General features: G+C 55.0%; 1 protein-coding gene across 1 annotated transcript; it reads left to right on the forward strand.

Moving 5' to 3' along the window:
* Nucleotides 1–11,075: 11,075 nt before the first annotated feature.
* LOC144678186 (non-homologous end joining factor IFFO1-like) lies at nucleotides 11,076–21,552 on the forward strand (the record flags this gene model as incomplete). The annotated part of the gene is made up of 4 exons (XM_078538062.1): nucleotides 11,076–11,171; nucleotides 12,296–12,436; nucleotides 14,165–14,322; nucleotides 21,432–21,552. Coding segments are annotated over 4 exons (516 nt in total), but the record flags the coding sequence as incomplete, so codon positions are not given.
* Between the last annotated feature and the right edge of the window lie 1,724 nt (nucleotides 21,553–23,276).

Raw genomic sequence — 23,276 nt, forward strand, 5'->3', positions numbered from 1 at the left:
AGGGAGCTTTGCTCTGTATCTAACCTTGTGCTGTACCTTTTCTGGGAGTTTTTCATGGGGACGATGTAGATGGAGAATTACTCTGTATCTAACCCTGTGCTGTACCTGTCCTGGGAGTGTTTGATGGGGATGGTTTGAGGGAGCTTTACTCTGTATCTAACCCCATGCTGTACCTGTCCTGGGAGTGTTTGATGGGGATGGTTTGAGGGAGCTTTACTCTGTATCTAACCCCATGCTGTACCTGTCCTGGGAGTGTTTGATGGCGACAGTGTAGAGGGAGCTTTACTCCGTATCTAACCCTGTGCTGTACCTGTCCTGGGTGTGTCTGATGGGGACAGTGTAGAGGGAGCTTTACTCTGTACCTAACCCCGTGCTGTACCTGTGCTGGGAGTGTTTGATGGGGACGGTGTAGAGGGAGCTTTACTCTGTATCTAACCCCGTGCTGTACCTGCCCTGGGAGTGTTTGATGGGGACAGTGTAGAGGGAGCTTTACTCTGTATCTTACCCCGTGCTGTACCTGGCCTGGGAGTGTTTCATTGAGACGGTGTAGAGGGAGCTTTACTCTGTATGTAACCCCGTGCTGTACCTGCCCTGGGAGTGTTTGATGGGGACAGTGAAGAGGGAGCTTTACTCTGTATCTAACCCCATGCTGTACCTGTCGTGGGAGTGTTAGATGGGGTCAGTGTAGAGGGAGCTATGCTCTGTATCAAATCCTGTGCTGCACATGTCCTGGGAGTGTTTGATGGCGACAGTGTAGAGAGAGCTTTACTCTGTATCTAACCCCGTGCTGTACCTTTTCTGGGAGTTTTTCATGGGGACGATGTAGATGGAGAATTACTCTGTATCTAAACCTGTGCTGTACCTGTCATGGGAATGTTTGCAGGGGAAGGTGTAGTGGGAACTTTACTCTGTATCTAACCCCGTGCTGTACCTGTCCTGGGAGTATTTGATGGGGACGGTTTGAGGGAGCTTTACTCTGTATCTAACCCCGTGCTGTACCTGTCCTGGGAGTGTTTGATGGGGACAGTGTAGAGGGAGCTTTACTCTGTATCTAACCCTGTGCTGTACCTGTCCTGGGAGTGTTTGATGGGGACGGTGTAGAGGGAGATTTACTCGGTATCTAACCCCATGCTGTACCTGTCCTGGGAGTGTTTGTTGGGGACGGTTTGAGGGAGCTTTACTCTGTATCTAACCCCATGCTGTACCAGCCTCGGGAGTCTTTGATGGGGACAATGTAGAGGGAGCTTTACTCTGTATCTAACCCTGTGCTGTACCTGTCCTGGGAGTTTTTGATCGGTACAGTGTTGAGGGAGCTTTACTCTGTATCTAACCCCGTGCTGTACCTGTCCTGTGAGCGTTTGATGGGGACGGTGTAGAGGGAGCTTTACTCCGTATCTAACCCCTTTCTGTACCTGTCCAGGGTGTGTCTGATGGGGACAGTGTAGCGGGAGCTTTACTCTGTATCTAACCCTGTGCTGTACCTGTCCTGGGAGTGTTTGATGGGGACGGTGTAGAGGGAGATTTACTCGGTATGTAACCCCGTGCTGTACCTGTCCTGGGAGTATTTGATGGGGACGGTTTGAGGGAGCTTTACTCAGTATCTAACCCCGTGCTTTACCTGCCCCGGGAGTGTTTGATGGGGACAGTTCAGATGGAGCTTTTCACTGTATCTTACCCCGTTCTGTACCTGTCCTGGGAGTGTTTGATGGGGACAGTGTAGAGGGAGCTTTACTCTGTCTCTAACCCCGTGCTGTACCTGTCCTGGGAGTGTTTGATGGGGACGGTGTAGAGGGAGCTTTACTCTGTATCTAACCCCGTGCTGTACCCGTCCTGGGAGTGTTTGATGGGGACAGTGTAGAGGGAGCTTTATTCTGTATCTAACCCCGTGCTGTACCTGTCCTGGGAGTGTTTGATGGGGACAGTGAAGAGGGAGCTTTACTCTGTATCTAACCCCATGCTGTACCTGTCGTGGGAGTGTTAGATGGGGTCAGTGTAGAGGGAGCTATGCTCTGTATCAAATCCTGTGCTGCACATGTCCTGGGAGTGTTTGATGGCGACAGTGTAGAGAGAGCTTTACTCTGTATCTAACCCCGTGCTGTACCTTTTCTGGGAGTTTTTCATGGGGACGATGTAGATGGAGAATTACTCTGTATCTAAACCTGTGCTGTACCTGTCATGGGAATGTTTGCAGGGGAAGGTGTAGTGGGAACTTTACTCTGTATCTAACCCCGTGCTGTACCTGTCCTGGGAGTATTTGATGGGGACGGTTTGAGGGAGCTTTACTCTGTATCTAACCCCGTGCTGTACCTGTCCTGGGAGTGTTTGATGGGGACAGTGTAGAGGGAGCTTTACTCTGTATCTAACCCTGTGCTGTACCTGTCCTGGGAGTGTTTGATGGGGACGGTGTAGAGGGAGCTTTACTCTGTATCTAACCCCGTGCTGTACCTGTCCTGGGAGTGTTTGATGGGGACAGTGTAGAGGGAGCTTTACTCTGTATCTAACCTTGTGCTGTACCTTTTCTGGGAGTTTTTCATGGGGACGATGTAGATGGAGAATTACTCTGTATCTAAACCTGTGCTGTACCTGTCATGGGAATGTTTGCAGGGGAAGGTGTAGTTGGAACTTTACTCTGTATATAACCTCGTGCTGTACCTGTCCTGGGAGTGTTTCATTGAGACGGTGTAGAGGGAGTTTTACTCTGTATCTAACCCCGTGCTGGACCTGTCCTGGGAGTGTTTGATGGGGACGGTGTAGAGGGAGCTATGCTCTGTATCAAATCCTGTGCTGCACAATTCCTGGGAGTGTTTGATGGGGACGGTGTAGAGGGAACTTTACTCTGTATCTCATCTCGTGCTGTGTCTGTACTGGGAGTGTTTGATGGGGACAGTGGAGAGGGAGCTTTACTCTGTATCTAACCTTGTGCTGTACCTTTTCTGGGAGTTTTTCATGGGGACGATGTAGATTGAGAATTACTCTGTATCTAACCCCGTGCTGTACCTGTCATGGGAATGTTTGCAGGGGAAGGTGTAGTGGGAACTTTACTCTGTATCTAACCTCGTGCTGTACCTGTCCTGGGAGTGTTCGATGGGGTCAGTGTAGAGGGAGCTATGCTCTGTGTCTAATCCTGTGCTGCACATGTCCTGGGAGTTTTTGATGGGGACGGTGTAGAGGGAACTTTACTCTGTATCTCATCTCGTGCTGTATCTGTACTGGGAGTGTTTGATGGGGATAGTGTAGAGGGAGCTTTACTCTGTATCTAACCCCATGCTGTACCTGTCCTGTGAGAGTTTGATCGGGACCGTGTAGATGGAGATTTACTCGGAATCTAACCCCGTGCTGAACCTGTCCTGGGAGTGTTTGATGGGGATGGTTTGAGGGAGCTTTACTCTGTATTTAACCCCGTGCTGTACCTGTCCTGGGAGTGTTTGATGGGGACAGTGTAGAGAGAGCTTTTCACTGTATCTAACCCCGTGCTGTACCTGTCCTGGGAGTGTTTGATGGGGACGGTGTAGAGGGAACTTTACTCTCTATATAACCTCGTGCTGTATCTGTCCTGAGAGTGTTTGATGGGGACGGTGTAGATGGAGCTTTTAATCTGTATCTAACCCCGTGCTGTACCTGTCCTGTTAGAGTTTGATCGGGATGGTGTAGAGGGAGCTTTACTCTGTATTTAACCCCATGCTGTACCAGCCTTGGGAGTCTTTGATGGGGACAATGTAGAGGGAGCTTTACTCTGTATCTAACCCCATGCTGTACCTGTCCTGGGAGTGTGTGATGGGGACAGCGTAGTGGGAGCTTTACTCTGTATCTAACCCCGTGCTGTACCTGTCCTGGGAGTGTTTGATGGGGATAGTGTAGAGGGAGCTTTACTCTGTATCTAACCCCGTGCTGTTCCTGTCCTGGGAGTGTTTGATGGGGACAGTGTAGAGGGAGCTTTACTCTGTATCTAACCCCGTGCTGTACCTGTCCTGGGAGTGTTTGATGGGGATAGTGTAGAGGGAGCTTTACTCTGTATCTAACCCCGTGCTGTACCTGTCCTGGGAGTGTTTGATGGGGACAGTGTAGAGGGAGCTTTACTCTGTATCTAACCCCATGCTGTACCAGCCTCGGGAGTCTTTGATGGGGAGAATGTAGAGGGAGCTTTACTCTGTATCTAACCCTGTGCTGTACTTGTCCTGGGAGTTTTTGATCGGTACAGTGTTGCGGGAGCTTTACTCTGTATCTAACCCCGTGCTGTCCCTGTCCTGTGAGCGTTTGATGGGGACGGTGTAGAGGGAGCTTTACTCCGTATCTAACCCCTTTCTGTACCTGTCCTGGGTGTGTCTGATGGGGACAGTGTAGAGGGAGCTTTACTCTGTATCTAACCCCGTGCTGTACCTGTGCTGGGAGTGTTTCATGGGGACGGAGTAGAGGGAGCTTTACTCTGTATCTAACCCCGTGCTGTACCTGTCCTGGGAGTGTTTTATGGCGACAGTGTAGAGGGAGCTTAACTCTGTATCTAACCCCATGCTGTACCTGTCCTGGGAGGTTTTCATTGAGACGGTGTAGAGGGAGTTTTACTCTGTATCTAACCCCGTGCTGTACCTGTCCTGGGAGTGTTCGATGGGGTCAGTGTAGAGGGAGCTATGCTCTGTATCTAATCCTGTGCTGCACATGTCCTGGGAGTGTTTGATGGGGACCGTGTAGAGGGAGCTTTACTCTGTATCTAACCCCGTGCTGTACCTGTCCTGTTAGAGTTTGATCGGGACCGTTTAGAGGGAGATTTACTCGGTATCTAACCCCGTGCTGAACCTGTCCTGGGAGTGTTTGATGGGGACGGTTTGAGGGAGCTTTACTCTGTATTTAACCCCGTGCTGTACCTGTCCTGGGAGTATTTGATGGGGATGGTTTGAGGGAGCTTTACTCTATATCTAACCCCGTGCTGTACCTGCCCTGGGAGTGTTTGATGGGTACAGTGTAGAGGGAGCTTTACTCTGTATCTAACCCTGTAATGTACCTGTCCTGGGAATGTTTGATGGGTACAGTGTAGAGGGAGCTTTACTCTGTATCTAACCCCGTGCTCTACCTGTCCAGCGAGTGTTTGATGTGGACAGTGTAGAGGGAACTTTACTCTGTATTTAACCCCGTGCTGTACCTGTCCTGGGAGTATTTGATGGGGACGGTTTGAGGGAGCTTTACTCTGTATCTAACCCCGTGCTGTCCCTGTCCTGGGAGTGTTTGATGGGGGACAGTGTAGAGGGAGTTTTACTCTGTATCTAACCCCGTGCTGTCCCTGTCCTGGGAGTGTTTGATGGGGGACAGTGTAGAGGGAGCTTTACTCTGTATCTAACCCCGTGCTGTACCTGCCCTGGGAGTTTTTGATGGGGATAGTTTAGATGGAGCTTTTCACTGTATCTAACCCCGTGCTGTACCTGTCCTGGGAGTGTTTGATTGGGACGGTGTAGAGGGAGCTTTACTCTGTATCTAACCCCGTGCTGTACCTGTCCTGGGAGTGTTTGATGGGGACGGTGTAGAGGGAGCTTTACTCTGTATCTAACCCCGTAATGTACCTGTCCTGGGAGTGTTTGATGGGTACAGTGTAGAGGGAGCTTTACTCTGTATCTAACCCCGTGCTGTACCTGTCCAGCGAGTGTTTGATGTGGACAGTGTAGAGGGAGCTTTACTCTGTATTTAACCCCGTGCTGTAACTGTCCTGGGAGTGTTTGATGGGGACGGTGTAGACGGAGCTTTACTCTGTATCTAACCCCGTGCTGTACCTGTCCTGGGAGTGTTTGATCGGTACAGTGTTGAGGGAGCTTTACTCTGTATCTAACCCCATGCTGTACCTGTCCTGTGCGCGTTTGATGGGGACGGTGTAGAGGGAGATTTACTCCGTATCTAACCCCTTTCCGTACCTGTCCTGGGTGTGTCTGATGGGGACAGTGTAGAGGGAGATTTACTCTGTATCTAATCCTGTGCTGCACATGTCCAGGGAGTGTTTGTTGGGGACGGTTTGAGGGAGATTTACTCTGTATCTAACCCCGTGCTGTACCTGTCCTGGGAGTGTTTGATGGGGATTGTGTAGCGCGAGATTTACTCTGTATCTAATCCCGTGCTGTAACTTTCCTGGGAGTGTTTGATGGGCACGGTGTAGAGGGAGCTTTACTCTGTATATAGCCCCGTGCTGCACCTGTCCCTGGGAGTGTTTGATGGGGACAGTGCAGAGGGAGCTTTGCTCTGTATCTAACCCCGTGCTCTACCTGCCTTGGGAGAGTTTGATGGGGACAGTGTAGAGGGAGCTTTGCTCTGTATCTAACCCCGTGCTCTACCTGCCTTGGGAGAGTTTGATGGGGACAGTGTAGAGGGAGCTTTACTCTGTATCTAACCCCGTGCTGTACCTGTCCTGGGAGTTTTTGATGGGTTCAGTGTAGAGGGAGCTTTACTCTGTATCTAACCTTGTGCTGTACCTTTTCTGGGAGTTTTTCATGGGGACGATGTAGATGGAGAATTACTCTGTATCTAAACCTGTGCTGTACCTGTCATGGGAATGTTTGCAGGGGAAGGCGTAGTGGGAACTTTACTCTGTATATAACCTCGTGCTGTATCTGTCCTGAGAGTGTTTGATGGGGACGGTGTAGATGGAGCTTTTAATCTGTATCTAACCCCGTGCTATACCTGTCCTGTTAGAGTTTGATCGGGATGGTGTAGAGGGAGCTTTACTCTGTATCTAACCCCATGCTGTACCAGCCTTGGGAGTCTTTGATGGGGACAATGTAGAGGGAGCTTTACTCTGTATCTAACCCTGTGCTGTACCTGTCCTGGGAGTGTTTGATGGGGACAGTGTAGAGGGAGCTTTACTCCGTATCTAACCCCTTTCTGTACCTGTCCAGGGTGTGTCTGATGGGGACAGTGTAGAGGGAGCTTTACTCTGTATCTAACCCCGTGCTGTACCTGTGCTGGGAGTGTTTGATGGGGACGGAGTAGAGGGAGCTTTACTCTGTATCTAACCCCGTGCTGTACCTGTCCTGGGAGTGTTTTATGGCGACAGTGTAGAGGGAGCTTTACTCTGTATCGAACCCCGTGCTGTACCTGTCCTGTTCGAGTTTGATCGGGACCGTGTAGAGGGAGATTTACTCGGTATCTAACCCCGTGCTGAACCTGTCCTGAGAGTGTTTGATGGGGACGGTTTGAGGGAGCTTTACTCTGTATTTAACCCCGTGCTGTACCTGTCCTGGGAGTATTTGATGGGGACGGTTTGAGGGAGCTTTACTCTGTATCTAACCCCGTGCTGTACCTGCCCTGGGAGTGTTTGATGGTGATAGTTTAGATGGAGCTTTTCACTGTATCTAACCCCGTGCTGTACCTGTCCTGGGAGTGTTTGATTGGGACGGTGTAGAGGGAGCTTTACTCTGTATCTAACCCCGTGCTGTACCTGTCCTGGGAGTGTTTGATGGGGACGGAGTAGAGGGAGCTTTACTCTGTATCTAACCCCATGCTGTACCTGTCCTGGGAGGTTTTCATTGAGACGGTGTAGAGGGAGTTTTACTCTGTATCTAACCCCGTGCTGTACCTGTCCTGGGAGTGTTCGATGGGGTCAGTGTAGAGGGAGCTATGCTCTGTATCTAATCCTGTGCTGCACATGTCCTGGGAATGTTTGATGGGGCCGGTGTAGAGGGAGCTTTACTCTGTATCTAACCCCGTGCTGTGCCTGTCCTGGGAGTGTTTGATGGGGACGGTTTAGAGGGAGCTTTACTCTGTATCTAACCCCGTGCTGTACCTGCCCTGGGAGTGTTTGATGGGGACGGTTTAGAGGGAGCTTTACTCTGTATCTAACCCCGTGCTGTACCTGTCCTGGGAGTGTTTGATGGGGACGGTTTAGAGGGAGCTTTACTCTGTATCTAACCCCGTGCTGTACCTGTCCTGGGAGTGTTTGATGGGGACAGTGTAGAGGGAGCTTTACTCTGTATCTAACCCCGTGCTGTACCTGTCCTGGGAGTCTTTGATGGGGATGATGTAGAGGGAGCTTTACTCTGTATCTAACCCCGTGCTGTACCTGTCCTGGGAGTCTTTGATGGGGATGATGTAGAGGGAGCTTTACTCTGTATCTAACCCCGTGCTGTACCTGTCCTGGGAGTGTTTGATGGGGACAGTGTAGAGGGAGCTTTACTCTGTATCTAACCCCATGCTGTACCTGTCCTGGGAGTGTTTGATGGGGACGGTGTAGAGGGAGCTTTACTCTGTATCTAACCCCATGCTGTACCTGTCCTGGGAGTGTTTGATGGGGACGGTGTAGAGGGAGCTTTACACTGTATCTAACCCCGTGCTGTACCTGTCCTGGGAGTGTTTGATGGGGAAGGTGTAGAGGGAGCTTTACTCTGTATCTAACCCCGTGCTGTCCCTCTCTCTCTCTTGTAGATGGGAGCAGGAATATCTGCTTCGTGTTGAGCTCCAGGAGAGAGTTGCCTCTCTGGAAGAGGTAAGCAATTGGTCATTCCTTCCGTTAACCTCTCTTCTCTCTGTAAATCATTCTCATTTCAATCCGGCTTGTTCTAACCCTCGCTGTTTCTGTGCAGTGGCACTTTCTCCCCTGAACCCCTAAATATCCCCGCCTGCCGCTGAACTCTGACCCTTGACCCCCTTGCCCATTGCCCAACCTTGCAGCCACTTCCCGCTCTGACTGCCTGAACCACTTTGTTCCCCACCACCTTTAACCTTTAACCCTGCCGTGCCCCCGCCTTAAACCCTGGAGGCGCGGATGCCTTCAACCGGACCCCGAGCCGACCACTCCAACCTTTAACCTTTAAACCTGCCCTCAGACGCTGAATCGTACCTCGTGGCGCTGACCGTTCACCTTTCACCCTGACCTTTAACCCTGAACATCGGCGTTCATGACCTCCAGCAGGTCGCTGGCCCCTAACCATTTCCTATGCGCCTCCCACCCTATCCCTAAACCTAACCCAACACTAACCCTAACTTTGACCCTGACCCTGAAACTATACCTGACCCTAACCCTAACCCTAACCCTAACCCTCATTTGGCCCTGACCCTAACCCTAACCCTAACCCTAACCCTTATTTGGCCCTGACCCTAACCCCTAACCCTAACCCTAACCCCTAACCCTAATTTGGCCCTAACCCTGACCCTGACCCTCATTTGGCCCTGACCCTAACCCTAACCCTAACCCTAACCCTAGCCCCTAACCCTAACCCTAACCCCTAACCCTAACCCTCATTTGGCCCGAACCCTGACCCTGGCCTTAACCCTAACCCAACACTAACCCTAACCCTAACTTTAACCCTGACCCTAACCCTAACCCTAACCCCTAACCCTAACCCCTAACCCTAACCCTCATTTGGCCCTAACCCTGACCCTGACCTTAACCCTAACCCAACACTAACCCTAACCCTAACTTTAACCCGGACCCTGACACTAACCCTGACCCTGACCCTAACCCTCACCCTAACTCTCACTTTGACCCTGACCCTGACCCTAACCCAAATGCACAGACTCAAACCCTGAGCCAAACCCGAACCCAAGCCCTCAACCAATTGCTCATCCCACCCCAAGTCCTCAACCGAAGAGTAATCGTGTCCCTCACTGTGAATCTAACACCTAAACCCTAAAGTCTAACCCTAACCCCGAGCCCCTAACCCTAACCCCGAGCCCCTAACCCCGAGCCTCTAACCCTAACCCCGAGCCTCTAACCCTAACCCCGAGCCCCTAACCCTAACCCTAAACCCTAATCCTAACCCTAACCCAAACCCTAACTATAGGCCTAACCACAACATCCACCCTAACCTTAAACCCAACCCTAACCCAAACCCTAACTATAGGCCTAACCGCAACATCAACCCTAACCTTAAACTCAACCCTAACCCAAACCCTAACTATAGGCCTAACCGCAACATCAACCCTAACCTTAAACCCAACCCTAACCCAAACCCTAACTATAGGCCTAACCGCAACATCAACCCTAACCTTAAACCCAACCCTAACCCAAACCCTAACTATAGGCCTAACCGCAACATCAACCCTAACCTTAAACCCAACCCTAACCCAAACCCTAACTATAGGCCTAACCGCAACATCAACCCTAACCTTAAACCCAACCCTAACCCAAACCCTAACTATAGGCCTAACCGCAACATCAACCCTAACCTTAAACCCAACCCTAACCCAAACCCTAACTATAGGCCTAACCACAACATCTACCCTAACCTTAAACCCAACCCTAACCCAAACCCTAACTATAGGCCTAACCACAACATCTACCCTAACCTTAAACCCAACCCTAACCCAAACCCTAACTATAGGCCTAACCGCAACATCAACCCTAACCTTAAACCCAACCCTAACCCAAACCCTAACTATAGGCCTAACCGCAACATCAACCCTAACCTTAAACCCAACCCTAACCCAAACCCTAACTATAGGCCTAACCACAACATCTACCCTAACCTTAAACCCAACCCTAACCCAGACCCTAACTATAGGCCTAACCGCAACATCAACCCTAACCTTAAACCCAACCCTAACCCAAACCCTAACTATAGGCCTAACCACAACATCTACCCTAACCTTAAACCCAACCTTAACCCAAACCCTAACTATAGGCCAAATTGCAACATGTACCCTAACCTTAAACCCAACCCTAACCCAAACCCTAACTATAGGCCTAACCACAACATCTACCCTAACCTTAAACCCAACCCTAACCCAGACCCTAACTATAGGCCTAACCGCAACATCAACCCTAACCTTAAACCTAACCCTAACCCAAACCCTAACTATAGGCCTAACCACAACATCTACCCTAACCTTAAACCCAACCTTAACCCAAACCCTAACTATAGGCCAAATTGCAACATGTACCCTAACCTTAAACCCAACCCTCACACTAACCCTCAAATTTACCCGAATTATTAATCTTAACTGAGCCCTGATCCCATTCCCAAAGGAGTCCACATCCCTGACCCTTAACGCCAGCCCCTACCTTGACTCATACACCCTCGCCCATGATTCGAGACCCTCCCCTGGGATCTTCCCATGCCCTTTTGCTGGTTGATGTAACGCTGCTCTCCGATTGGCTGTTGCAGGAATCTCAGGAAGCTGAGGTGGCTCAGGAGGAGCTGGTGATGAAGGTCCAGGAGCTAAAAGCAGAGCTCGTGCTTTTCAAAGGCCTAATGAGCAATGTGAGTGAGCGGGAGAATGGGGAACCTCCAGGGGGAGGGTGGGGAAATCCCCAAGGGAGAGGGGGTAAATCCCCAAGGGAGAGAGGGGAGAACTCCCCCAGGGGGAGGGGGTGGACCCTGGGGAGAGGGTTTTGGGTCCAGCCATTGGAATCTAGGTCCAGCTAGTGGGTTCTGGGTCCAGCCAGTGGGTTCTGGGTCCAGCCAGTGGGCTTTGGGTCCAGCCAGTGGGTTCTGGGACTAGCCAGTGGGCTCTGGGACCAGCCAGTGGGCTCTGGGTCCAGCCAGTGGGTTCTGGGACTAGCCAGTGGGCTCTGGGACCAGCCAGTGGGCTCTGGGTCCAGCCAGTGGGCTCTGGGTCCAGCCAGTGGGTTCTGGGACTAGCCAGTGGGCTGTGGGTCCAGCCAGTGGGTTCTGGGTCTAGCCAGTGGGTTCTGGGTCCAGCCAGTGGGTTCTGGGTCCAGCCAGTGGGCTGTGGGTCCAGCCAGTGGGCTGTGGGTCCAGCCAGTGGGCTGTGGGTCCAGCCAGTGGGCTGTGGGTCCAGCCAGTGGGCTGTGGGTCCAGCCAGTGGGCTGTGGGTCCAGCCAGTGGGCTGTGGGTCCAGCCAGTGGGCTCTGGGTCCAGCCAGTGGGCTGTGGGTCCAGCCAGTGGGCTCTGGGTCCAGCCAGTGGGCTGTGGGTCCAGCCAGTGGGCTCTGGGTCCAGCCAGTGAGTTCTGGGTCCAGCCAGTGGGTTCTGGGACTAGCCAGTGAGTTCTGGGTCCAGCCAGTGGGCTGTGGGTCCAGCCAGTGGGCTGTGGGTCCAGCCAGTGGGCTGTGGGTCCAGCCAGTGGGCTGTGGGTCCAGCCAGTGGGCTGTGGGTCCAGCCAGTGGGCTGTGGGTCCAGCCAGTGGGCTGTGGGTCCAGCCAGTGGGCTGTGGGTCCAGCCAGTGGGCTCTGGGTCCAGCCAGTGAGTTCTGGGTCCAGCCAGTGGGTTCTGGGACTAGCCAGTGAGTTCTGGGTCCAGCCAGTGGGCTCTGGATCCAGCCAGTGGGCTCTGGATCCAGCCAGTGGGCTCCGGGACCAGCCAGTGAGTTCTGGGTCCAGCCAGTGCATTCAGGATAATTCCAGTGCCTCTCGTCTCTCCCAGAACCTTTCTGACCTGGACACGAAGATCCAGGAGAAAGCGATGAAGGTGGATATGGATATCTGTCGCCGGATCGACATCACAGCCAAGCTGTGCGATGTGGCTCAGCAGAGGAACTGTGAGGACATGATCAAAATGTTCCAGGTGAATAGTGCAGGAGCCTGAATGGGTGAGTGAGGCAGCCGCCCCATCCTGGCTCTGTGTCTCTGTGCGTGCCTGTGTGTGTGTGTGTCTGTGTCTGCCTGTACGTGTGCCTCTGTCCGTGTGTGTGTCTGTGTGTCTGCGTATGCCCGTGTCTGCGTGTCCGTCTCTGTATATCTCTGTGGCTGTGCCTCTGCCTATGTGTGTGTTTCTGTGTGTGTATGTGTGTGTGTTTGCATGTGTGTAGGTGTGTGTCTTCCTGTGTGTGGGGATGTGTGTCTGTGTTTGTCATTCTGTGTGTGTGTGTGTGTCAGGTCTGTGTGTGCCTGTGTGTCTGCCTGTATGTGTGTGTGTGTGTGCCTGTGAATGTGAGTGCCTGTGCATGCACGTCTGTGCACCTGTGTGTCCGTGTCTGTTTACGTCCGTGTGTGTGTGTGTGCGCCTCTGTCTATCTGTGTGTGTGTGTGTGCCTCTGTCTGTGTGTGTGTGTGCCTCTGCCTGTGTGTGCGTGTGTCTCCCTGTCCGTGTGTGCGTGTGTCTGTGCTTGTAGCTGAGCATGTGTGTGTCCGTGCCTGTGTTATCTTGTGTGTTTGCGCCTGTGCGTGTTTGTGTCTGTGCATGCCTGCCTTTGCATATGTCTACCTGTGTGCGTGTCTGTGTCTGCCTGTGTGTGTGTGTGTGTCTGCCTGTGTGTGTGTCTGCCTGTGTGTGTGTGTGTGTGTGTGTGTGTCTGCCTGTGTGCGTGTCTGTCTGCCTGTGTGTGTGTGTGTGTCTGCCTGTGTGTGTGTGTGTGTGTGTCTGCCTGTGTGTGTGTGTGTGTGTCTGCCTGTGTGTGTGTGTGTGTGTGTGTGTGTCTGCCTGTGTGTGTGTGTGTGTGTGTGTGTCTGCCTGTGTGTGTGTGTGTGTGTGTGTGTCTGCCTGTGTGCGTGTCTGTGTCTGCCTGTGTGTGTGTGTCTGCCTGTGTGTGTGTGTCTGCCTGTGTGTGTGTGTGTGTGTGTGTGTCTGCCTGTGTGCGTGTCTGTGTCTGCCTGTGTGTGTGTGTGTGTGTGTGTGTGTCTGCCTGTGTGTGTGTGTCTGCCTGTGTGTGTGTGTCTGCCTGTGTGTGTGTGTGTCTGCCTGTATGCGTGTGTGTGTCTACCTGTGTGTGTCTGCCTGTATGTGTGTGTGTGCGCGCGCGTGTACACTTCTGTCTGCGTGAATATGTCTGCGTGAGTGTGTCTGTGTGCGTGTGTGTGTGTCTATTTATTTCCGTCTGCCTGTATATATATATATATATATGTGTGTGTCCCTCTCTCTGTCTCGATCAGGTCACTCCCTCTCCAGCCTCTCCTGTACTCTCGGCAGGCCTGTTCGGTCTGTTCCGACCGACCCGTGGCGTGGACGATCCCTCGAGTGTCCGGGAGGTGGGGAACCCGGAGGGTCTTTGACTGTCTGCCTGATAGTTGCCCTGCCTGTGGACCACCCACCCACCCCCGCCAAAGGCCCCTCTCCCTTTCCCCCCGCCCCCCGTGCCCAGTGCTCGCTCTGTGTGTCTATTTGCTGAGAGAGGTGTCATCATCCACCCTGACCCGACTGATCTCTCCTCTTTGCCCCCCACCCCCCCGCCACCCCCACCCACCTCTCCTCCCCCTCGACCCCCGCACCCACCCCCCACCCCCACCTCAAACCCTCCTCCTCCTCCTCCTCGTGAACCATTCCTGCCTCTAGTCACACCGCTTGTTTTCCATTCAGGTGCCCTCGGTGGCCCGGAAGAGGGAGCGGAGGGCGGCGGCGGCCGAGGAAGAGCTCTCCCTGGCCGAGAGCGAGGTCTCCCGCAAGGCGGTGGACGAGGAGGAGCTCAGCGCCTCCACCAGCATCAACGAGGAGATGCAGCGCATGCTGAACCAGCTGTGAGTGACGGGGGAGGGGGTCGGGGGGTCAGAGGTTAGGGGCTGGGGGTCAGAGGCTAGGGTTGGGGGTCAGGGGCTAGGGTTGGGGGTTAGAGGCTAGGCTTGGGGGTTAGGGGTTAGGGTTGGGGGTCAGGAGTTAGGGTTGGGGGTCAGGGGCTAGGGTTGGTGTTCAGGGGCTAGGGTTGGGGGTTGGGGGCTAGAGTTGGGGGTTAGGGGCTAGAGTTGGGGGTTAGGGGCTAGAGTTGGGGGTTAGGGGCTAGGGTTGGGGGTTAGGGTCTAGGGTTGGGGGTTAGAGGCTAGGGTTGGGGTTTAGAGACTAGGGTTGGGGGTTAGGGGCTGGGGGTTAGGGGCTAGGGTTGGGGGTTAGGGGTTGGGGGTTAGAGGCTAGGGTTGGACATCGGGCTAGGGTTGGATGTCAGCGGCTAGGGTTGGGGGTCAGAGGCTAGTGTTAGGGGTTAGGGGCTAGGGTTGGAGGTTAGGGTTGGGGGTCAGGGGCTAGGGCTGGATGTTTGGGGCTTGGGTTGGGGGTCAGGGGCTAGGGTTGGGTGTTAGGGGATGGGTTGGGGGGTCAGGGGTTAGGGTTGGTGGTCAGGGGCTAGGGTTGGGTGTCAGAGGCTAGGGTTGGGGGTTAGGGGCTAGGGTTGTGGGTTAGGGGCTAGGGTTGGGGGTCAGGGGCTAGGGTTGGGGTTTAGAGACTAGGGTTGGGGGTTAGGGTCTAGGGTTGGGGGTTAGAGGCTGGGGTTGGGGTTTAGAGACTAGGGTTGGGGGTTAGGGGCTGGGGGTTAGGGGCTAGGGTTGGGGGTTAGGAGTTGGGGGTTAGAGGCTAGGGTTGGACATCGGGCTAGGGTTGGACGTCAGCGGCTAGGGTTGGGGGTCAGAGGCTAGCGTTAGGGGTTAGGGGCTAGGGTTGGAGGTTAGGGTTGGGGGTCAGGGGCTAGGGCTGGATGTTTGGGGCTTGGGTTGGGGGTCAGGGGCTAGGGTTGGGTGTTAGGGGATGGGTTGGGGGGTCAGGGGTTAGGGTTGGGGGTCAGGGGCTAGGGTTGGGTGTCAGAGGCTAGGGTTGGGGGTTAGGGACTAGGGTTGGGGGTCAGGGGTTAGGGTGGGAGGTTAGGGTCTAGGGTTGGGGGTCAGAGGCTAGGGTTGTGGGTTAGGGGCTAGGGTTGGGGGTTAGGGGCTAGGGTTGGGGTTTAGAGACTAGGGTTGGGGGTTAGGGGTTAGGGTGGGAGGTTAGGGTCTAGGGTTGGGGGTCAGAGGCTAGGGTTGTGGGTTAGGGGCTAGGGTTGTGGGTTAGGGGCTAGGGTTGGGGGTTAGGGCTAGGGTTGTGGGTTAGGGGCTAGGGTTGGGGGTCAGGGGCTAGGGTTGGGGTTTAGAGACTAGGGTTGGGGGTTAGGGTTGGTGGTTAGGGGCTAGGGTTGGGGGTTAGAGGCTAGGGTTGGGGGTCAGGGGCTAGGGTTGGGGGTTAGGGACTAGGGTTGGGGGTCAAGGGTTAGGGTGGGAGGTTAGGGTCTAGGGTTGGGGGTCAGAGGCTAGGGTTGTGGGTTAGGGGCTAGGGTTGTGGGTTAGGGGCTAGGGTTGGGGGTCAGGGGCTAGGGTTGGGGTTTAGAGACTAGGGTTGGGGGTTACGGGTTAGGGTGGGAGGTTAGGGTCTAGGGTTGGGGGTCAGAGGCTAGGGTTGTGGGTTAGGGGCTAGGGTTGGGGGTTAGGGGCTAGGGTTGTGGGTTAGGGGCTAGGGGTTGGGGGTCAGGTGCTAGGGTTGGGGTTTAGAGACTAGGGTTGGGGGTTAGGGTTGGTGGTTAGGGGCTAGGGTTGGGGGTTAGAGGCTAGGGTTGTGGGTTAGGGGCTAGGGTTGGGGGTCAGGGGCTAGGGTTGGGGTTTAGAGACTAGGTTGGGGGTTAGGGTTGGTGGTTAGGGCTAGGGTTGGGGGTTCGGGTTGGTGGTTAGGGGCTAGGGTTGGGGGTTAGGGGCTAGGGTTGGGGGTCAGGGGCTAGGGTTGGGGGTTAGAGGCTAGGGTTGTGGGTTAGGGGCTAGGGTTGGGGGTCAGGGGCTAGGGTTGGGGTTTAGAGACTAGGGTTGGGGGTTAGGGTTGGTGGTTAGGGGCTAGGGTTGTGGGTTAGGGGCTAGGGTTGGGGGTCAGGGGCTAGGGTTGGGGTTTAGAGACTAGGGTTGGGGGTTAGGGTTGGGGGTTAGGGGCTAGGGCTGGGGGTTAGGGCTAGGGTTGGTGGTTATGGGCTAGGGTTGGGGGTTAGGGGCTAAGTTTGGGGGTTGGGGCTAGGGTTGGGTGTCAGAGGCTAGGGTTGGGGGTCAGGGGTTAGGGTTGGGTGTTAGAGGCTAGGTTGTGGGTTAGGGGCTAGAGTTGGGGGTCAGGGGTTAGGGTTGGGTGTCGGGGGCTAGGGTTGGGTGTTGGGGGCTAGGGTTGGGTGTCGGGGGCTAGGGTTGGGTGTCGGGGGCTAGGGTTGGGTGTTGGGGGCTAGGTTTGAGGGTTAGGGGCTAGGTTTGGGGGTTAGGGGCTAGGGTTGGGGGTTAGGGGCTAGGGTTGGGGGTTTGGGCCTAGGGTTGGGGGTTAGTGGCTATGGCTGGGGGTCAGGGGCTTGGGTTGAGGTCAGGGGTTAGGGTTGGTGGTCAGAGGCTAGGGTTGGGGGTTGGGGGGTTGGGGTTTGGGGCTAGGGTTGGGGGTTAGGGGTAAGGGCTGGGGGTCAGAGGCTAGGGTTAGGGGTGAGGGGCTAGGGGTTGGGGTCGGGGCTAGGGGTTGGGGGTTAGGGGCTTGGGTTTGGTGTTAGGGGGATGTTGGGAGTGTTACACTGAGGAGTGAGATCACTCACAGGACATTCATTTCAACACAAGAAAGACATCTTACCCTGGACCATGTCTCGCTCCTTGTGTTTACTCTGTCTCTCTGTCTCTCTCTCTGTCTCTCTCTGTCTCTCTCTCTCTCTCTCTCTGTCTCTCTCTCTCTCTGTCTCTCTCTCTCTCCCTGTCTCTCTCTCCCTCTCTGTCTCTCTGTCTCTCTGTCTCTCTATCTCTCCCTGTCTCTCTCTCTCTGTCTCTCTCTCTCTCTCTCTCTCTCTCTGTCTCTCTGTCTCTCTCTTGCTCTCTCTGTCTGTCTCTCTCTCTGTCTCTCTCTCTGTCTCTCTCTGTCTCTCTCTCTGTCTCTCTCTCTCTCTCTTTCTCTATCTCTGTCTCTCTCTCTCTCTGTCTCTCTCTGTCTCTCTCTCTGTCTCTCTCTCTCTCTCTTTTCTCTATCTCTGTCTCTCTCTCTCTCTCTGTCTCTCTCTCTCTCTCTCTCTGTCTCTCTCTCTCTCTGTCTCTTCTCTCTCTCTCTCTCTCTGTCTCTCTCTCTCTCTCTCTGTCTCTCTCTATCTCTGTCTCTCTCCTCTGTCTCTCTCTCTCTCTCTCTCTGTCTCTCTCTCTCTCTCTCTGTGTCTCTCTCTCTCTGTCTCTGTCTCTCTCTCTCTCTGTCTCTCTCTCTCTCTCTCTCTGTCTCTCTCTCTCTCTCTGTGTCTCTCTCTCTCTGTCTCTCTCTCTCTCTGTCTCTCTCTATCTCTCTCTCTCTCTCTGTCTCTCTCTCTCTCTCTGTGTCTGTCTCTCTCTCTCTCTGTCTCTCTCTCTCTCTCTCATCTCCGTTCTGAGCCCCACACCTCGGGCAGGATACGCTGGCTTCAGAGGGAGCGCCTGTCGATTTATTCCCAACCCCCCCAAAATGATACCTCGGACTCTGAGTTAAACTGTGGGGTGGGATTGTCCAATCCCCCTGGAATTCCCACCGCGTGGAGATCCTTCGATCGGGTTTTTCCAGATGTGAAGGGGAACCTGTAACCTCGATGGAGAGGAATGATTTCTGCTCGGGGGGGAGGGGAGTGGGAGGGAGGGGATTGTGGACACAGGGGAGGAGGGGGACGGGGGTAAAGGACCCGGAGGGAGGGAGGGAGGAGGGGCTCGAGGACCTGGTGGGGAGGAGGGTGTCGACGAACTGGGGAGGGAGGGAGGAGGGGGTCGAGGACCCGAGAGGGGATGAGGGAAGAGGGGTTCGAGGACCCAGGGGTGGAGGGAGGAGGGGATCGAAGACCCGAGGGGGGAGGGAGGGAGGAGGGGGTCGAGGACCCGAGAGGGGATGAGGGAAGAGGGGTTCGAGGACCCAGGGGTGGAGGGAGGGAGGGGATCGAAGACCCGAGGGGGGAGGGAGGGAGGAGGGGGTCGAGGACCCGAGAGGGGATGAGGGAGGAGGGGTTCGAGGGACCCAGGGTGGAGGGAGGAGGGGATCGAAGACCCGAGGGGGGAGGGAGGGAGGAGGGGGTCGAGGACCCGAGGAGGTGGAGGGAGGAGGGGGACGAGGTCCCGGGGACGGGGAGGGAGGAGGGAGGAGGGGGTCGAGGACCCGGAAGGGAGGGAGGAGGGAGTCGAGGACATGGGGGGGACGGAGGGAGGGAGGAGGGGGTCGAGGACATGGGGGGGAGGGGAGGGAGGGAGGAGGGGGTCGAGGACCCGGGGCGGAGGGAGGGGGTCGAGGACATGGGGGTGGACGGAGGGAGGGAGGAGGGGGTTGAGGACATGGGGGGGAGGGAGGGAGGAGGGGGTCGAGGACCCGGGGAGGGAGGGAGGGAGGGAGGAGGGTGTCGTGGACTCGGGGAGGGAGGGAGGAGGGAGTCGAGGACATGGAGGGGGGAGGGAGGAGGGGGTCGAGGATCCGGAGAGGGGGAGGGAGGAAGGAAGGAGGAGGGAGGGGTTTGAGGACCCGGGGAGGGAGGGAGGAGGAGGTCGAGGACCCGGAAGGGGAGGGAGGGAGGAGGAGGAGGTCGAGGACCCGGAGGGGGTCGAGGACCCGGAGGTGAGGGGAGTGAGGAGGGTTGAGGACCCGGGGGGTGGGAGGGAGGGAGGGAGGGAGGAGGGTCGAGGACCCGGAAGGGGAGGGAGGGAGGGAGGAGGAGGTCGAGGACCCGGAGGGGGTCGAGGACCTGGGGTGGGAGGGAGGAGGGGGTCGAGGACCCGGAGGTGAGGGGAGTGAGGAGGGGTTGAGGACCCGGGGGGTGGGAGGGAGGGAGGGAGGGAGGAGGGTCGAGGACCCCAGGGCAGGAGGGAGGGGGGGAGGAGGGGGTGGATATTCCCCCTTGTGGGGCTTTCTGGAACGAGAGGCCACAGTTTTAGGCTCAGGGGGCGGGGGGTAGATTTAAATCAGAGACGAGGAGGAGTTACTATTCGCCGAGGGAGGTGAATCTGAGGGATCCACTCCCTCACAGAGCAGTGGATGTGCCGGGACGCTAAATAAATCTAAGGAGGAGATTTGAAATGAGGAACGGGGCGGAAAGGTGACGGGGGGAGAGGGCGGGAAATCGGAGTCGGGCCCGAAATGAGATCAGTCACCATCAGAATGGATGGCGGGGCAGGCTCGAGGGGCTGAATGGCCTCCTCCTCCTTTCTCCTCGCTCTGATGTTCTTCTGTTACTCGCTGCTCTCTCTCCCCTGCCCTCACTCCCCTGTGTTACTCCCCTGCGTTACTCCCATTTGTTACTCCCCTGTGTTACTCCCCTGCGTTACTCCCATTTGTTACTCCCCTGTGTCACTCCCCTGTGTCACTCCCCTGTGTTACTCCCATGTCTTACTCCCCTGTGTCACTCCCCTGTGTTACTCCCCTGTGTTACTCCCCTGTGTTACTCCCCTGTGTTACTCCCCTGTGTTACTCCCCTGTGTTACTCCCCTGTGTCACTCCCCTTTGTCACTCCCCTGTGATACTCCCATGTCTTACTCCCCTGTGTTACTCCCATGTCTTACTCCCCTGTGTTACTCCCCTGTGTTACTCCCTGTGTTACTCCCCTGTGTTACTCCCCTGTGATACTCCCCTGTGTCACTCCCCTGTATTACTATCCTGTGTTACTCCCCTGTGTTACTCCCCTGTGTTACTCCCATGTATTACTACCCTGTGTTACTACCCTGTGTTACTCCCCTGTGTTACTCCCATGTATTACTATCCTGTGTTACTCCCCTGTGTCACTCCCCTGTATTACTCCCATGTATTACTATCCTGTGTTACACCCCCTGTGTTACTCCCCTGTGTTACTCCCCTGTGTTACTCCCCTGTGTTACTCCCCTGTGTTACTCCCCTGTGTTACTCCCCTGTGTTGCTGTTACTCCCCTGTGTCACTCCCCTGTGTTGCTGTTACTCCCCTGTGTTGCTGTTACTCCCCTGTGTTACTCCCCTGTGTTACTCCCCTGTGTTACTCCCCTGTGTTACTCCCCTGTGTTACTCCCCTGTGTTACTCCCATGTATTACTCCCCTGTGTTACTCCCCTGTGTTACTCCCCTGTGTTACTCCCCTGTGTCACTCCCCTGTATTACTCCCCTGTATTACTCCCCTGTATTACTCCCATGTATTACTATCCTGTGTTACTCCCCTGTGTTACTCCCCTGTGTTACTCCCATGTATTACTACCCTGTGTTACTCCCCTGTGTTACTCCCCTGTGTTACTCCCATGTATTACTATCCTGTGTTACTCCCCTGTGTTACTCCCCTGTGTCACTCCCCTGTATTACTCCCATGTATTACTATCCTGTGTTACTATCCTGTGTTACTCCCCTGTGTTACTCCCCTGTGTCACTCCCCTGTGTCACTCCCCTGTATTACTCCCATGTATTACTCCCATGTTACTATCCTGTGTTACTCCCCTGTGTTACTCCCCTGTGTCACTCCCATGTGTTACTCCCCTGTGTTACTGCCATGTATTGCTCCCATGTATTACTATCCTGTATTACTCCCCTGTGTTACTCCCCTGTGTTACTCCCCTGTGATACTCCCCTGTGTTACTCCCCTGTGTTACTCCCCTGTGTTACTCCCATGTGATACTCCCCTGTGATACTCCCCTGTGTTACTCCCCTGTGTTACTCCCCTGTGATACTCCCCTGTGTTACTCCCCTGTGTTACTCCCTGTGTTGCTGTTACTCCCTGTGTCATTCCTCTGTGTTACTCCCCTGTGTTGCTGTTACTCCCATGTGTCACTCCCCTGTGTCACACCCCTGTGTTGCTGTTACTCCCATGTGTTACTCCCCTCTGTCACTCCCCTGTGTTGCTGTTACTCCCCTGTGTCACTCCCCTGTGTCACTCCCCTGTTACTGGCCCACAGGAGGGAGTACGATTTCGAGGAGGATTGCGATAGCCTGACCTGGGAGGAGACGGAGGAGACCCTGCTGCTTTGGGATGATCTGTCCGGATACACCGTGTCTTCGGGGGACGTTGTGAACGAGGTGAGGCCTCCCAGGCCCCACCAGCTCCCCTCAGCGCAGGGACCCCAGCGCCGGAGGGTGAGGGGAGGGAACGGGGAGGGAGAGTGAGGGAGCGGAGGGAGAGACGAAGGGAGCGTGGAGGGAGAGGGGGTAGCAAGGAGGGAATGGGCAGGGAGAGGGAGGGAGCGGGGTAATTGGGAGTGAGGGGGTAATTGAGAGCGAGGGGGTAATTGGGAGCGAGGGGGTAATTGAGAGTGAGGGGGTAATTGGGAATAATGGGGGTACTTTACCGGGGACAGGGTATTTACGCAGTAACAGGGTAATTTAGCGGGGATGGGGTAATTGAGCGGGGACGGGGTAATTGAGTGGGGACGGGGGTATTTGGGAGTGAGGGGGTAATTGGGAGTGAGGGGGTAATTGAGGGGGGACGGGATATTTAGCAGTAACAGGGTAATTGGGAGTGAGGGGTAATTGGGAGTGAGGGGGTAATTGAGCGGGGATGGGGTAATTGAGCGGGGACGGGGTAATTGAGCGGGGACGGGGTAATTGAGCGGGGACGGGGGTATTTGGGAGTGAGGGGGTAATTGGGAGTGAGGGGGTAATTGAGCGAGGACGGGGCAATTGAGCGGGGATGGGGGTAATTGAGCGGGGACGGGGTATTTACGCAGTAACAGGGTAATTGGGAGTGAGGGGGTAATTGGGAGTGGGGGGTAATTGGGAGTGAGGGGGTAATTGGGAGTGAGGGGGTACTTTACCGGGGACAGGGTATTTACGCAGTAACAGGGTAATTGGGAGTGAGGGGGTAATTGGGAGTGAGGGGGTAATTGGGAGTGAGGGGGTAATTGGGAGTGAGGGGGTAATTGGGAGTGAGGGGGTACTTTACCGGGGACAGGGTATTTACGCAGTAACAGGGTAATTGGGAGTGAGGGGGTAATTGGGAGTGAGGGGGTAATTGGGAGTGAGGGGGTAATTGGGAGTGAGGGGGTACTTTACCGGGGACAGGGTATTTACGCAGTAACAGGGTAATTGGGAGTGAGGGGGTAATTGAGCGGGGACGGGGTATTTACGCAGTAACAGGGTAATTGGGAGTGAGGGGTAATTGGGAGTGAGGGGGTAATTGAGCGGGGACGGGGTAATTGAGCGGGGACAGGGTAGTTACGCAGTAACAGGGTATTTGGGAGTGAGGGGGTAATTGAGCGGGGACGGGGTAATTGAGCGGGGACAGGGTAATTGAGTGGGGACGGGGTAATTGAGCGGGGATGGGGTAATTGAGCGGGGACGGGGTAATTGAGCGGGGACGGAGTAATTGAGTGGGGATGGGGTAATTGAGCGGGGACGGGGTAATTGAGTGGGGATGGGGTAATTGGGAGTGAGGGGGTAATTGGGAGTGAGGGGGTAATTGGGAGTGAGGGGGTAATTGAGCGGGGACGGGGTAATTGAGCGGGGACGGGGTAATTGAGCGGGGACGGGGTAATTGAGCGGGGACAGGGTATTTATGCAGTAACAGGGTAATTGGGAGTGAGGGGGTAATTGAGCGGGGACGGGGTATTTAGCAGTAACAGGGTATTTGGGAGGGAGGGGGTAATTGGGAGTGAGGGGGTAATTGGGAGTGAGGGGGTAATTGGGAGTGAGGGGGTAATTGGGAGTGAGGGGGTAATTGGGAGTGAGGGGGTAATTGAGCGGGGACGGGGTATTTAGCAGTAACAGGGTATTTGGGAGGGAGGGGGTATTTGGGAGTGAGGGGG

This window comes from Cetorhinus maximus, unplaced genomic scaffold (assembly GCF_964194155.1).
Source record: "Cetorhinus maximus unplaced genomic scaffold, sCetMax3.hap1.1 HAP1_SCAFFOLD_3757, whole genome shotgun sequence".
NCBI lineage: Eukaryota > Metazoa > Chordata > Chondrichthyes > Lamniformes > Cetorhinidae > Cetorhinus > Cetorhinus maximus.